Raw genomic sequence first — 14,888 nt, 5'->3', positions numbered from 1 at the left:
TTTCAGTTTCACAGGATACCACTGCTCTGGAGATGATAAGTCAGGGCTCGGAAGAAACTGTGGGCACATTCTTGGCGCACCTCACAGTTGCCTTTGACTGTCACAGTGGCACGGAACACCCAGAGACTATGGGATGCCCCCCACTGTCTGCTTACTAATCAAACCTTAAAAGCTTGTTTCTGAGCAGAATGCACCCCTCACTGGCAGAAACCTGCCACTGCTCCTGCATTACCTGAAGAACATGTGGCTTAGCAGATATTTTACAACATGCTGAGCAGGAAGAAGACATTCAGAAACATCAGAATGCACTGAAGAAAAAGAAAAGACAGGAGAAACTGGATGAGGTCCAGCTGACCATGTACAATGCAATGACAGGTGGGGCACGAGGACGAGGCAGAGGCAGAGGCAGGTTTCGAAACAACGTGCGGGGCAGAGGGGGCAGCCACTGGGACCCAGAAGAATGTTTTAACTGTAGAGAAAAAGGACATTGGTCAAATGAGTGCCCCCACCATGAGGGAGGAAGGAGAACAGCCCAGAACCCCAGAAGAACAGGAGCCACCCAGGAGGAAGCAGGATGAGGTAACACACAAACACACTCGCACACCAGATAGGGACACAAACACAAGACTAGTATTGTTTGGAAAGAAAAATGATTCGAAACGGATTCCTGAAAGTGATGTATTTGCCTATGCAATGTATCATGATGAAGATTACAAAAAATTTCCTACGTTAACCTTATCTGTTGGAAGACATGATGTGACATGATGCAGACATGTAGATTCAGGAGCTACTACATCTCTTTTAACAACATCAGCCTTACCATTTGTTCCAAAACTCAATGGTAGAACTTGTTTAACTATTGACACGAGTGGACAGACATGTGAGGGACAGTTATTCGGTCCCTATCCACTGTGAACTGGATGATCAGATGACTAAACGCTCATTCATTGTTTCAAAGAACTCCCCGGTCAATATGCTGGGCAGGGACTTAATGTGCAGTTTTAGCATAACTCTCCACTCCACACCAGATGGTGTAAGTTTTGAAACAGGATGATCTAGGCTATCAATATCCAACACAAATGGTTAAATACAGCCCATTGGGACTGCTCTATGTCTATGAGTGGCAACTGTTACACGACTCACACACACACACACACACACTCCAGAGAGCCTGATGTCATTCACACACAGACACAGCACACAGGCAGGACACTACATGACACCACAGGAATTACATTGCACAGCACATATCAGTAAAGGGAAAGACACAGATTTTGAGAAAGGTTGGCATTGGAAGGTTGAGAAGCCAGAGAGGTTAACATTGACACATATCTACTGGACAAAGTGCAGTACTGCAGAACAGAGGATCCAAGGACAGTGTATAGCAAAACCAATAATGTATATCCTTTGGGCTAAACATAAGTATGATGTTGGACTGAAAGATGCAACACCTGTGGTAGTTCATTCTAAATCAGACTACAGGTCTAAAACAGTACCCCTTAAAACAAGAAGCCATAAATGGCATTACACTGGTGTTTGACTTTGATTACTTAAGGCGGGCATAATTGTCCCATTCACCAGTGCGCACTCCAATATTTCCTGTTAAAAAAAGTTAGAGATGAGGGTCGGCCGACACGGACTGTAACTAAAAAAAACAAGTTTTGAGCTTCCTAGTACTCAGAGGTGAGAGGCACCTCTCTCAGCCACAGTCTCAGCCACAGTCCATGGTAAACAATTGGCAGCTCACAACAAAGTCATATGCACTCCAGAAGCAAGGCCTTTGAAGATTTGAAAAGTGCACTTGGCTTGCCAAACCCAAACAAACCATTTGTACAGTTTGTGGACCAAAAAGGTGGATATGCCACTTCTGTCCTCTATCAAAAACATGGGGACAAACTTAGACCTTTTGCTTATTTTTCTATCCAGTAGCAACAGGGCTGCCTTTCTGCCTGAGAGCTGTAGCAGCTGCAGAGAAGACAATGACATCCTCCAGAGATTTTGAACTCACACTCATGGTTCCACATGCAGTGGGTCATATCACTCAACACAAAAGACTTCACATCTGTCTGCCCAGCGCTGGTTAAGATACCAACTCTTGTGCTTTTCCACATGCTCGCGAATTAGAAACAAGCATGGTTTGAGTCCGTTTGAGATTCATGGGAGGCCTCCAAACACAGGGCTTAGGCCAGGGACTCTCTTTAGACTCTAAGCTGTATGATGATGACATGTTAAACTACTGTGTAAGTCTCTCGGTTTCACTCTCCTCTCTCCACTCATGGGTAAAAACAACACCACTTAAAGCCTGGCGACTGGGTGATTATCAAAAACTTCAGGAGAAAGCACTGGAAACAGTGGCAGTTCAGAGGTCCCTTTCAGATCCTCCTTATCATTCAGACAGCTGTAAAGGTCGCTGGGAGAATCTCCTGGATCCACGCCAGCCACTGAAAGCGCATCCCGGAGCCAGAAGACACCCATCCATCGATGACTCCCAAGTCAGCGGAGAGTAGCGTGCCAAGCTACCAACGAACCTGAAGGTGAGCTGCCACCCACTATACACACACGACAAATAAGAGTGGGGCTGCATGGACCAACATGGCTACAGGTGGCAGTTGAGCCCGCCTTAGTCGCACCAGTGATTGACACAATACACATACTCTCCTGAGATTTACACTTGCACACACATGAGTAACCTTGAGTTGCCATGGCACCCATTCAGACACAATAACTGTTAGCCAGAAATCCAAATAATCATCTTCTCTGTGGCCTTGTTGTTATCTGTGAGCTGCTTCATATAAAAACGTTGCTGAGAATATTTTTTGCACTGTCTCCTTCTAGTGTGCCTATTGCTACTTTATTGGTTTCAGTCCTCTTGCAAGAGCTAAAATAAAATACATTTAGACAGTTTTCTTCTTTTCTCACAGTCTCTTAATTCCCCTTCCACCGCAATACCAAATGTGAAGAATAAGCCGTGCAGCCTACACTGCCTTCCTGAAAGTCTGGGTAGGCTGCACAGCCTGTTCTTCACAGCGCTATATAAATAATTGAACCATATTATATCTTATCTGACCAAGGACTGTGCCTATATGTTTTGGTGCCATTTCAATAAACTGAGCTTGTATGTTTCAATGTCTTGATGAGTGTGGCTGCAGAAAAAGACAAATGCAGTTAAGTATATATACATATACCCCAACTTGGAAAATGACATCATCTTTAATGTTGTTAATTATTTGCTTAACTTGCCTGACTTATTTGTGGTGCTGGCGCCCCACTACTTTCCTCCCAATGTCTCTCAACCATGCTCGCAATTCCAAGTTGAGGTTGAACAGCCCCGTTGCTAGCCATTTGGGTACCCTAAGCACAAATGCCTTGTGGTGCCATATCGTCACTAGTACCTAGCCTATTGAAATGATTTTTTCACGAGCCTGATTTTTTTTGGTGCCCCCACTGGCACTTGGTGCCCTACGCGCTGTGCGTAATGTGTGTGTGCAGAGTAACGGCGCTGGCGTTGAAAGCCTTCTGTTCAAGCCTCACACTTGAAGGGCTCATGCTCAAAATGTATTTGACAAATCCAACAACATCAGTGAGGTAGATTTCCTGTGTCGTCGGACTGAATCCATGCCCTTTGAGTTCAGCCACAAACCTTGGTGAAAATTGAATTGGGAAATTGGGATGGAGATGGGATTTTTGAGTTGGCCATGAACTGCAAAGACTGAATGATGTGAATTGCATGCCATATAGCGTTCTCTAGCATTTTCATTGTGGGGTTGGCACCTGCAACATGGCCTTGATAATCTCTGATCAATTTTTCTGAAGAGAAAGAATCCAGAAGCAAAATAATATCAGACAGTAGTTAACATCTATCTCTGACATCTACACTACTGACTGTGCAATGGAAATATGATGAAATATGGTATATTTACCATAAGCAGGTGTTAGTGATGGCGAATATGCCTTGAGGCCATTGTACTTAACAACCTGGAATAAAATAAAATGAAAGAAGCATCCAAACTAGCATCACAGGAAAAAGCCACTTATAATTTAGCAGTTAAATCAAACAAATAAGATAAAACTGGTTAGATAGTTAGTCAGATATATTCCTGAGGACCCCCTTACAATTTTGCACATCTGCTAAATGAAAAAAGGGCAAAAAGGCTCCTGTAGGTTTGTTGTTTTTATCAACACCGTCATTTTCTCTGTCCGACGGTGGTGAAAGAAAGTAAAATTTACATAAGTGATTTGTTGCACCAAATTTTTAAATTAAGTGGATGAGCAAAGTTAAATGTATTTGAGTGGAGAAAATCTTTTGTATTTTGTATGTATTTTTGAATACTTTCAATCTGTTTGTCTAAAACAGCCAAATTATTCATGTAATTGTTCCTTTAAATGAAAGAATGTGTTCATTTATGTCCAGAACTGTTATTCTTTATATTAAATGCAAATGATAAGAGTTCTCAAAGAGCACATGTGACACAGCATAAAAATTAAATAAAAAGGAATATTCCACATTTAACATGTACTAAAGGTGCAGACACAAGGGTTTAAATGCTCTAAATCTATATCAGACCAAACCAAAATAGGAATCATTAACTTTCTATTGTGTGGTGTAATGGTGTTGACAAAAACGTTATGACAGGAAAAACACACATTTTATGTACAAATGACATAATTCTTTACTTACATTACTTAATTGTTGAGAATTATTTCAATAAACATGAGTATAGACTTAATTGTTTTGTAAAACAAACAGAAGATGATCAATATTTGGAGAGAAAAAAACATCGAGGAAGCAGTTCTTTATTTTGGCCACTTGGGGGCAGAAAAACTCTACGGCAAGCTAGTCTTCTAACTTCTAACAGATAAATGCAGATTACACTTCCACTTGAGACAAACTTCATGGTGCGATTGGACAATCTTTTACCCCAGCTGACATTTGTTTTCCCGAAAAAGGGAGGTGTTTCTGGCCAGAAACTATCCAAACATTTGTAAATCTGTGTATACAATGTTATGGATTTTTTTTTCATACATACTTCAGACACTGTGTAATTGTATTGTCCATATGAAGCCCCAGTTTGCATCATCACTAACAGCCTGGATTATTTGCAAAAATAATTTCTAAGGAAATGTATTGTCTTTTTAAGGCAATAACACCATATGGGGCAGAGATGCAGTCATGTGATCAGACAAGTGCCAGTTCAATCCTGTTTTCTCAGGTGGTGATAATAAAAGTTCAAGTGCTTTGAGCAAGGTGCTGATAGTCCTTAGCTCAGTGGCCAGAAAATCGGGGTTCTTTCTCTCTCTGTATCTTTCTGCAGGTCTCTCTCCATCCAGATCCACATGTTGAACTACAAACCCAGTGTCTACTGTCGACATCTGCCTATGTCGTTCTTCTATGTAGTGCTGTTATAACTAACTTGTCAGCTAAAAAACAAATACATACAATACATAGTCTTCAGAATTCCAATTCCAATTATAACAACCTATCATGTTTGTCCTTTGTAATTTATTATGTCTATTTCATGTATGTTTCTTTCTCTCTCTCTCTCTTTCATCCTCTCTATCCTGTCTACCTCTTCTTCTCTTCCTTCACCCAGCCGACTCTCAGCAGGATAGTTCTCCCTTGTGAGCCGGGTCCTGCTCAAGGTTTCTTCCTGTTAAAAGGGAGTTTTTCCTTGCCACTGTCTGCTTGCTCGGGGGTTCAGGCTCTGGGTTTCTGTAAAGCACCTATACACAATTTTGATTGTATACGGTGCTATATAAATAAAATTGAACTGAATTAAATTATAAATAACAACATTTGTCCAGAAATAAGCAAAGGCCATCATCCCAATGGCAGATGTTTAAGAGGCTCAAAAAGCCATTAGCCAGTCTCTGCAGCATGTGACTAACAGACTGTGCAAGTGTATGACTGAGACCTGTTCAGCAAAATATAATATCTTTAAAAAATCTTTAAAAAAAAAAAAAAAAAGGGGCAGTCATGGATCAGCGGTTAGGGTGTTGGACCCGTAACCGGTGGATCGCTGGTTCGATTCCCCGTCCCGGTGTCCATGGCTGAGGTACCCTTGAGCAAGGTACCTAACCCCCACTGCTCCCCGGGCGCTGCACGCGGTCGCCCACTGCCCCGGGTTTGCTGTGTGTGTGAGCACGTCACTTGGGTGGGTTAAATGCAGAGAACAAATTTCGTTGGAGTGAGTTCCCTCCAATGACAAAATATGTCACTTTAATATAAAAAGTGTATTGACTTGCACTCACTTTTGCGGAAAAGCTAACATCTATCTTAAGCCTAGTACACATGACTTGTACATCTAATTCCGGAGTCAAATTCCTTGTTTGTACACACAAACTTGGCCAATAAAGCTGATTCTGATTCTGATAAAAGTATGGAGACAAGACCTCTATCGGATGCCAGGAGAAGGTCATTAGAAATTTCAGTGCTGTTGCACTGCTGCAAATCAGTGCTGTTTCAGTACTATGGTGTGCTCTAAATCCAGATTAGAGTGGAGATGTCGATGTAGCCGCTCTAGGACAACCTTCTCAAGGATCTTGGAGATGCATGGAAGGTTGGATGTAGATCTGTAATTAACTAATACATCTGGGTCAAGGGAAGGTTTCTTTAATAGTGGTTTGATGACAGCCACCTTAAAGGCCTGAGGTAACCTGTGACTAAAGAGAGATTGATCTGGTTCAGTACAGAAATGTTAGAGTAGACAAGTGGATGACTTGGGTGAGGTATTGACTGAAGTTAACTTAACTGAGAGGTGAATGGGGGAGAAGCTGTCCAAACATACTAACGGTGTGGAGGTTGCTATAAGAGAAACTGTATTTGGTGGCGTATTACTGCCAATCCTCGCTCTGATGTTCACAATCTTATCAGTGAAGAAAGTTAAGAAATCATGAGTGCTGAGAGTCAGGGGATGCATGGCTCAACAGCCCTATGGTTTTTAGTCAGCCTGGCCACAGTATTGAAGAGGAATCGAGGATCATTCTTGTTCCTTTCTATTAATGAGGAGTAATATGCCCTTCTGGTGCTACAAAGTTCTTTTTTATACATTAATAAACTATTTTTCCAGGTTTGACGATCCTCGACACATTGGCTGGAATGTAATTTTCTTTCCAGCTGTCTAGTTTTCTGTTTCAATATGTGTAGATTTGAATTGTACCAAGGGGCTACTCTCTTCTGGTCAATAACCTTCTTTTTCAGAGGGGCTACAGAATTATGGGTCCCAAGAAATGATGTTGCAGTGCTATCTACATAAACGTCTACCTGTGAGGGAGTGAAATTGGCATAGTTGCCCTCCATTGTATTAATATAGGGTAGCTCTGCTGGGACACGTTCTTTGAATTTAGATACAGCAGTGTCAGAAAGGCATCTGCTGTAGTGGATTTTTTTTCCAGGCAAAGTATAGTTTGCCAAAGTAAATTCAAATGTTATTAAGGAGTGGTCGGACAAGAAAGGATTTTGGGGGAAAATTGTAAGGTGGTCAGCCTCAATGCCATAGGTTAGCACCAGGTCTGGGTATGATTAAAGGAGTGAGTGGGTTTATTTACCCTCGAGGGAAGCCAATTGAGTCTACCAGTGATCTGAATGCAGAAGCTAGACAGTCATTTTCAACATCCACACAAATGTTAAAGCCTTCCACTATGATAACTTTGTCTGAGTTTATTGCTAAGTATGATAGAAAGTCAGGGAATTCATTTAAGAACTCAGAATAAGGCGCTGGGGGACCACACCACAGCAAATAAAAGTGGTTTATCTGCTCTCCAGTCTGTGTGTGAGAAGCTAAGAGTAAGAGTTTCAAATGAATTGTATTTAGCAGTAGGTTTAGGGTTGATATGCAGATCGTGACTGATAAACTGCTGCCACTCCTCCTCCTCTATCAGTATTTCTGGGTACTTGGTAGTTAATGCAGCACGGAGGGGTTGATTCATTTAAACTGAGAAATTCATCCTGCTGCAACCGGGTTTCTGTGAGTGACATTACATCAATATGGTGATCGAGTATCAGATCATTTATTAGCAGAGATTTGGACATGAGGGACTGAATATTTAATAAACCACATTTAATACTTGGACTGGTTAACTAGAGTAGTTGTTTTGATTTTAACTATATTTTCATGAACAACTCTATGAACAACTCAGTTTCAATGGGGTGTGAAGAGGGTTGGGGGGGTGACAGTAGAAAGGAGCTTGCAGAAGGGTGTGTAAGACAGCAGCTCTGCCCCCTGGTCTGGAATCTGGGTAGTTGTCATGGCTTTTGGTGGTGTACAGAATTTACTATGTTCAAAGACAAGAGAGCTGCCCCATCCAAAGTAGGATGGATGCCACCTCTCCTAACCAGACCAGGTTTTCCCCAGAAACTTTTCCAGTTGTCTATATAGACCACGTTGTTTGCTGAACACCACCGAGACATCCAGCAATGAAGCGACCACATGCGACTAAACATGTGGTCACCAGCCAAATTGGGCAGGGGACCAGAGAAAACTATGGTGTCTATATCTACCACAACAGGAAGTGCCCAAAATTGACAACAAATTTCAAGAGGTCACTGAAGACCAATTTCTCTGCATGTAAAGACCAACAAACCAAACATCTAACCTTTACAGCCTTAAATGAAAAAACTCTGAGTTGATCTCCAAGTGGAATCAAATGTTAACAGAAGAGTCACAGAGACTGTCCAGTTTTCTGAAGCCCAACCCTTGTTATATGTGCAATACACAAAATATCCTACTACTCTGTATATAATTTCTATTTGCACAATTTAAGTTAATATTAACAATGTATATAGTGTCCATTTTGAAGGGTATATTTCTTTACTTCTTGATTTTCTATTCTTGTATTTCCATTTTTTTATTATTATTATTACTATTATTATATTACTATTTGTGGATTGGGTTTAATTACCATTTTATTTTATTTGTATCTTTTTAATGTTACTTTCCTCTTTATTTACCTGTACTGTGAAATGGAGCACTGCAATCCAACAATTTCCTGCAAGGGTTTAATAAAGGATTTTGATTCTGAAACTATTTCACGGGGGTGTTCACCAAGTTCTTAACAAAGATATATCAGTGGAATGAAATACTCGCCCCTGCCTACCTACATCGACATTGTGGTCCACTATCTTTATATTACAATGTAAGAAAACCAACAACTCTCTCAGTTTCACAAACTGTGTGACCAAACATCAGTCAAGTCTTACCTGCAGACCACTGTGGAAAAACCTCTGGGGATTCTGATGAGGATTAAAGTCACTCAGTGTTGTGCTTCATTATTTGTAGCGAGGTATATCGTAATCTCGCGAGATTTGGAGAGCCAATCTGCGATGCTTTCCCAGGTGCTGAGTTGAAGCAAGACGTGCAGCTAAATGGATGAGGCGAAACACAGGGAGACTTAATTGTGCAGTTAATGGACGTAGGAGGTAAGAAACTGATTATAACTTTATACTTACAATACTGTATGCTTGTATGTCACGAAAACGAAAGGTACGAAAATTAAGAGCTCTTTCCCAAAACGCAATAAACGCCAAATTAAAAAAAATGAGTTCGTCATGCCATTCTGTACTGATCTTATTCACTGCTCCAGCATTTCATGACGAATCGCTACATTTCCTTGCTTAAAATGTACTGCAAGATGCAGTTTATTTCCAAACCGCGATGAGCGCCGAAACTATTTTTAGCCTAATGCGATATGTCCTCTCGACCAATCAGAATTTGGTGAGCGTTAAACGCAATCCAACACGGCGGCGCTCGTTTGTTTTCAGTCTTTAAAATGAACAGTTTTGACAGTATAGATGAGCCAGTGAGGTCAACACCTGGGGGTAGAAATCGCGACAAGCATGTGAACTTGACATGGAAAGTAATGATAAAAATACTACCCTACTGATGGCATTGTTATAGAGCTCGAAAGTGTGACGTAGCGGGGTGTAAAAACCGCAATGCATTGTGGGTTTTGTGGGCAACTGAAAGGTGTGTTTACGTCGGCTACAATAAATAACAAAACAAAAAAAACGATGGGGTGAGATTTCTCTCATTTCCAACGTGGAAGCAAAGCCAGGGGAATGGCTGGGATAGCAACCGTGAGACGACCAAACATCGCTTTCCTCGCAATCACCCGACACATGTTACTGTGTTCACGACATTTTCAGACTGGTGTCGGTGGTGTTTTTTCAGAAAATAAAATGAATGGCTGTTAATTTTTCTCTGCTTATTTCTATTTATCCTTAACATGTCATTGATATGTCATAAAAATCTCCTCACCTGCTACTTCCTCATATGACGACAAACACCAGGCCTGCACTTTACAAAGACAGTTAATAAAACTGTGCCTGATAGTGATAATAAATATTGTAGTTCAGTAGCAATATCTGAAATATATATATGTATATATGTTATTCCAACTATTTTAATTGAGCTATAAGAAGTCCTCTATGAGACCATGCCATTTACTCAAGCAATAATGTCTGAACACTTCTTGTTTTTAAAGCTTTTCACTTTATTACAAACATTATTGTGCAGTGCAGTGACACTGTTGAAATTCCAGTAACAGTGCAAATGAGGTAACAAATGAAAATACAAAGTGCAAACCCAGATAAATATCACTGCACATGCTCATATGGATCAATTCCACCAATTTTACTATTTTTTTCGAGGTACCAAGCCTTTGGAACAAGGTCCAGCTTGTCTCGTTACAGTCCATTGTTTGTCTCTTTTGTGCAGTCCATTTTTTCCTGGTGTGTCTCACTCTCTTGCAGCACCGTATCTAAGTGATGTACAAACAAAAAACTTTTGCCCGCAAAAATGGCACACAATGTGCACAATGCATTGCGAGATCACGTGCCCTTTCGAGCCCAATGGAGCACGGGTAGGGAAGCTAAGTGTGTGTGCATGCGCGCACGCGCACACGCGTGAGTGACTCGTAATGGCTTTGAGGTTAATAAAAACTGTTGGATGTCTGTAAAGACGAGAGACAGAGAGAGAGAGAGAGATAGTGAGGTGGTAGGTCTGTAAAGAAGAGAGAGTGAAAAGTGAAAGGTAGGTTCTCCCTTCTGGAGAGAGGAGGGAGAGAGAGAGGCTTTAGGTCATCTGTAAAGAAGAGGGAGAGGGAGAGTGGCTTTTAAAATTATTTGTTGTATGTGGTGGACAATATATTAAAGAAAAAAAGACATAAACCATCTGTTTTTTAAAAAAGGAAGGATTTATAGTGCTTTGAAAAAAAATAAAATAAACTGTGAATTTACAAACAATATTGTTTTTTGATTTAACAGTCATTGTTCAACATGCTCAGACTGAGCCAACAAACCGTTTTAACAGGATGAATTGAATATTATCAAAATGTGTGGGTCTAGTAGTCTAGTCTAGTTTTCAGAGGGCTCTTTCAGACTTTGACAAGGCTTTTACCCTAAACATTGAAGTACAGAAATAAAGGGTAATATTGCAGTAGCATATTCAAGTATTGTGTTCTAAAATACAAATGTATTATTATTTCTATCACACCCTACAGATCACATTGATGTTAATCCTTCAAGCCCCCAAACATTTCCATGGCTTTGGTCTTGCTCATCGGTCTGGTGTCAGTACTTTTTACATCCACCTGTGGATTGAATTTAACCAGCCCCTCTTCTGAATACCAAGCAGCGCTAGGACATGACATCAGCCTCAGATGCCATTTCACCCTTGCTTCTGTGGATGTTGGCGACTTGGAGATTGAGTGGACGGTCAACCGTTCAGATGGTCAAGAGGAAGAGGAACACCTCATCTGTTACACTGAGAACGTACTACACCACTTCACTGGTTTTGAAGGCCGAGTCCACTTTTCCTCTCCAGATCCCCAAGATGGAGATGCTTCACTAACCATTAAACGTGTTAAGATTACAGACAAAGGTACTTATCAATGTACAGTAAAAAAGTTTCGAGAAGTCCAAAGCAGTCAGATTAAGCTGATGGTAATGGAGGAGGTGCCTGTTCCAGTTTATGGTTCCGATGGTGGCACTGAGTCTGATGTGGACTTAAAGCTGAGGAACAGGTCTTCACTAGTCACCACCTTCCCTGCAAACTACAGTTTGTTGCCATCCACCGAAACTTCTGCAAGCTCTCATGATGACTTGTCTTCACAAGACAATGCAAAAACCACCACAGGAACCACCACTGTAATCACCACAGGAACTATCACAGGAACCTACCCTCACACACTCCAGGCAACTACTGTTGTGGTAATGATGTCAGTATTCAACCAAGTTTTTGGAATGGTCCATGACACTGCTGAAACCCACACGGTTCATTTGAACCTCACCACGGAATCTCAAAACACTTCATCACTGGATGGGGCAGTATCAATCGCAGTGACTGTTCCCATTACTTTCATTATCATAATTTCGGCAGGCATAATTTTCCGCTGCTGGAAACAAAAAAAACAGCAGAAGTCTGATGAAGAAAATGTCTCAGCTGATGAAGAGAGGTTTGTCCCTGCACAGCCAGAAATGACCACGGTAATGAAGGAAATTGATGTAGTAGTAATTACAGTTCCTGTTTTGTAAAATAATTCAATAAATAAAATAATTCAGTAAATAATTTTTTATGTTAAAGATGGTAGACTGTATAGAGAACACATGGAATTTGTGGGAGAAGATGGGCATGGAACTTGAAGACATAACCATAACCCTTATGAAAATTAAGGTGAGTGGTAAACCTCATTAAGGTTAAGGGTAGAAGCTTGATTTATTGTTCATAAAATTTTCCCTTTTACGTCAGAAATGTAAATGTCATTTTTGTCCTTGACAGGAGGAGGATTCTACAGAAGAGATACCTGAAACAAATGTGGATTATGAGGGTAAGAACTTGAGCTGAGAAATCATATTTCACTGCAGTATTGAATTTAAGGGATTGTGGCGTGCAAGCCAAATCTTCCATTCAATTAAAATAGCTCTTTTTCTCTCTTTTGCTTTGTAGATGGAGAAGTTATGGGAGCATTACTTTCAAAGATTACCAGCTTGTGAGCTTTAATTCAGCCCAGAGAAAGGCTTCTGTTAGTTTAAGTGTAAGTTTGGTCTGATCACAATGGTATACTGAGAAAATGGATGGAAGTTTTTTACAGGGCCACTTGGGGCCATCACTCATTTGAAATAATGTTATGTCATTATGTACTGACATAGTGCATCATAGCTAGAATTTGGTTGTTATTGCATGGTCACATAGGGATTTTCCATAGGTATACTGAGATAGTGGATGCTAATACTTCATTAACAAAGATATGGAGATTGTGTTATATGCAGTGTTATGCTATGGTTATACTGACAAGCTGTAAACTGGTAATAGCTTTTCTGGTTAGTTCTGAAGTTATTTTAGATTTTGAGAAGGTTTTTGTCTAAATGGTTTTGTCACGAGAAATATTACAGTGGTATACTGAAAGGGGGATGAGATATTTGATCTGGCTGTCATTGCTAATCAAAATGTCATAAAATGTTTGCATTGCAATAAAGCATATTTGGTTGGTTATTTTCAAGCTGCAAATCATGGTTTTGGATGTCAGAGTTATGCATAGTTGCATGCCCTTACAGTGGATACCAGGATCCAGTATAATTTTCCATAATGGTATTGGATTCCAGAGTACTGTGTTGATGTTTGATGCAAGGATCCAGTGTAATAGCATGCTAATGTTGGATAAGATAAGATAGGTTTATTTGTCACACACACAATCATACACGGTACAATGTGCAGTGAACTTCTTTGTGTCCCTGCTACCAAAAAATAGGTAAATAAAAAATTTAAATTTAAATATTGCAAAAGAGAACGCTTGTAAAGAAAAATAATAAAATTAAAATTAAATTTCAAAAAAGTGAAAATGTGCAGTATTTACATCTAGTGCATGTAGTGCAGGTGGGAGTGGGATTGTCCAGATTAACGCTCACTGTTGAGCAGACGGATGGCCTGGGGGAAGAAGCTTTTCCTCATCCTCTCAGTGTTGGTTCTCAGGCAGCAGAACCGATGGCCTGATGGCAACAGGGAGAGGAGTGAGTGTCCGGGGTGATGGGGCTGCCTGAGGATCTTCTCGGCTCTCGACCTGCATCGTTTGGTGTAAATGTCCTGCAGGTCGGGTAAAGTTGTTCTGATTGTCCGCTCAGCTGAGCGGACTACCCTCCTGAGGGCCGAGAGGTCCTGCTTTGTGCAGCTGCCCATCCATGTGGTGATGCTCCCACTCAAGATGCTCTCAGTGGTGCAGGTGTAAAAGTTCCTGAGCACCTTGAGGGGGAGCCTGAAGTCTCTGAGGCGTCTGAGGTGGAACAGACGCTGCCTGGCCTTCTTAACAGTCCTGTGAATGTGCAGTGACCAGGACAGGTCCCGTGTGATGGTCACACCGAGGTATTTAAAACTGTCCACCCTCTCCACCTCAGACCCGCCGATGCAGAGTGGACGGATGTCCTTCTGCTGCTTCTTCCTGTAGTCCACAATCAGCTCCTTAGTTTTGCTGACGTTCAGCAGGAGGTTATTCTCCTGGCACCAGCTCTCCAGGTGGGTGACCTCCTTCCTGTAGGCCTCCTCCTTGTTTTGGGAGATTAACCCCACGATGGCTGTGTCGTCAGCAAACTTTATGATGGTGTTACTGTCTGATGTGGACACACAGTCATGTGTATACAGGGAGTACAGCAGGGGACTCAGCACGCAGCCTTGGGGGGATCCAGTGTTGAGGGTGAGAGGGGATGAGCTATGGGTGCCCACGCGTACCACCTGTTGTCTGCCAGTAAGGATGCTGTGGATCCACCTGCACAGGGAGGAGTTCAGTCCAAGATCACACAGCTTGGTTACCAGCCTGGAGGGGACTATGGTATTGAATGCTGAGCTGTAGTCCACAAACAGCACTCTCACATAGTTCCCCATCCTAGTGTCTACGTGGGAAAG

The 14,888-nt window shown here is 41.4% G+C and overlaps 1 protein-coding gene across 3 annotated transcripts; it reads left to right on the top strand.

Moving 5' to 3' along the window:
* The first annotated feature begins 70 nt into the window (after positions 1-70).
* On the top strand, positions 71-13,177 carry LOC124055980 (coxsackievirus and adenovirus receptor homolog). Of its 3 annotated transcripts, XM_046382989.1 has the most exons (7): positions 71-579; positions 2,395-2,534; positions 9,332-9,415; positions 11,497-12,481; positions 12,579-12,668; positions 12,774-12,822; positions 12,942-13,177. In XM_046382989.1, the coding sequence occupies exons 4-7, from the start codon at positions 11,537-11,539 to the stop codon at positions 12,986-12,988; spliced, it is 1,131 nt and encodes a 376-aa protein (XP_046238945.1). In that variant the 5' UTR covers positions 71-579; positions 2,395-2,534; positions 9,332-9,415; positions 11,497-11,536; the 3' UTR covers positions 12,989-13,177. The 3 variants fall into 3 exon arrangements, with proteins under 3 accessions (XP_046238945.1, XP_046238947.1, XP_046238948.1); XM_046382991.1 differs by lacking the exon at positions 9,332-9,415; XM_046382992.1 differs by lacking the exons at positions 71-579; positions 2,395-2,534 and having other exon boundaries at positions 9,291-9,415.
* Positions 13,178-14,888: the final 1,711 nt, after the last annotated feature.

The sequence above is a fragment of the Scatophagus argus genome, unplaced genomic scaffold (genome assembly GCF_020382885.2).
Source record: "Scatophagus argus isolate fScaArg1 unplaced genomic scaffold, fScaArg1.pri scaffold_44_ctg1, whole genome shotgun sequence".
NCBI lineage: Eukaryota > Metazoa > Chordata > Actinopteri > Scatophagidae > Scatophagus > Scatophagus argus.
Note: the sequence above shows the minus strand (reverse complement) of the source record. Positions and strands in the feature narration are given on the sequence as shown.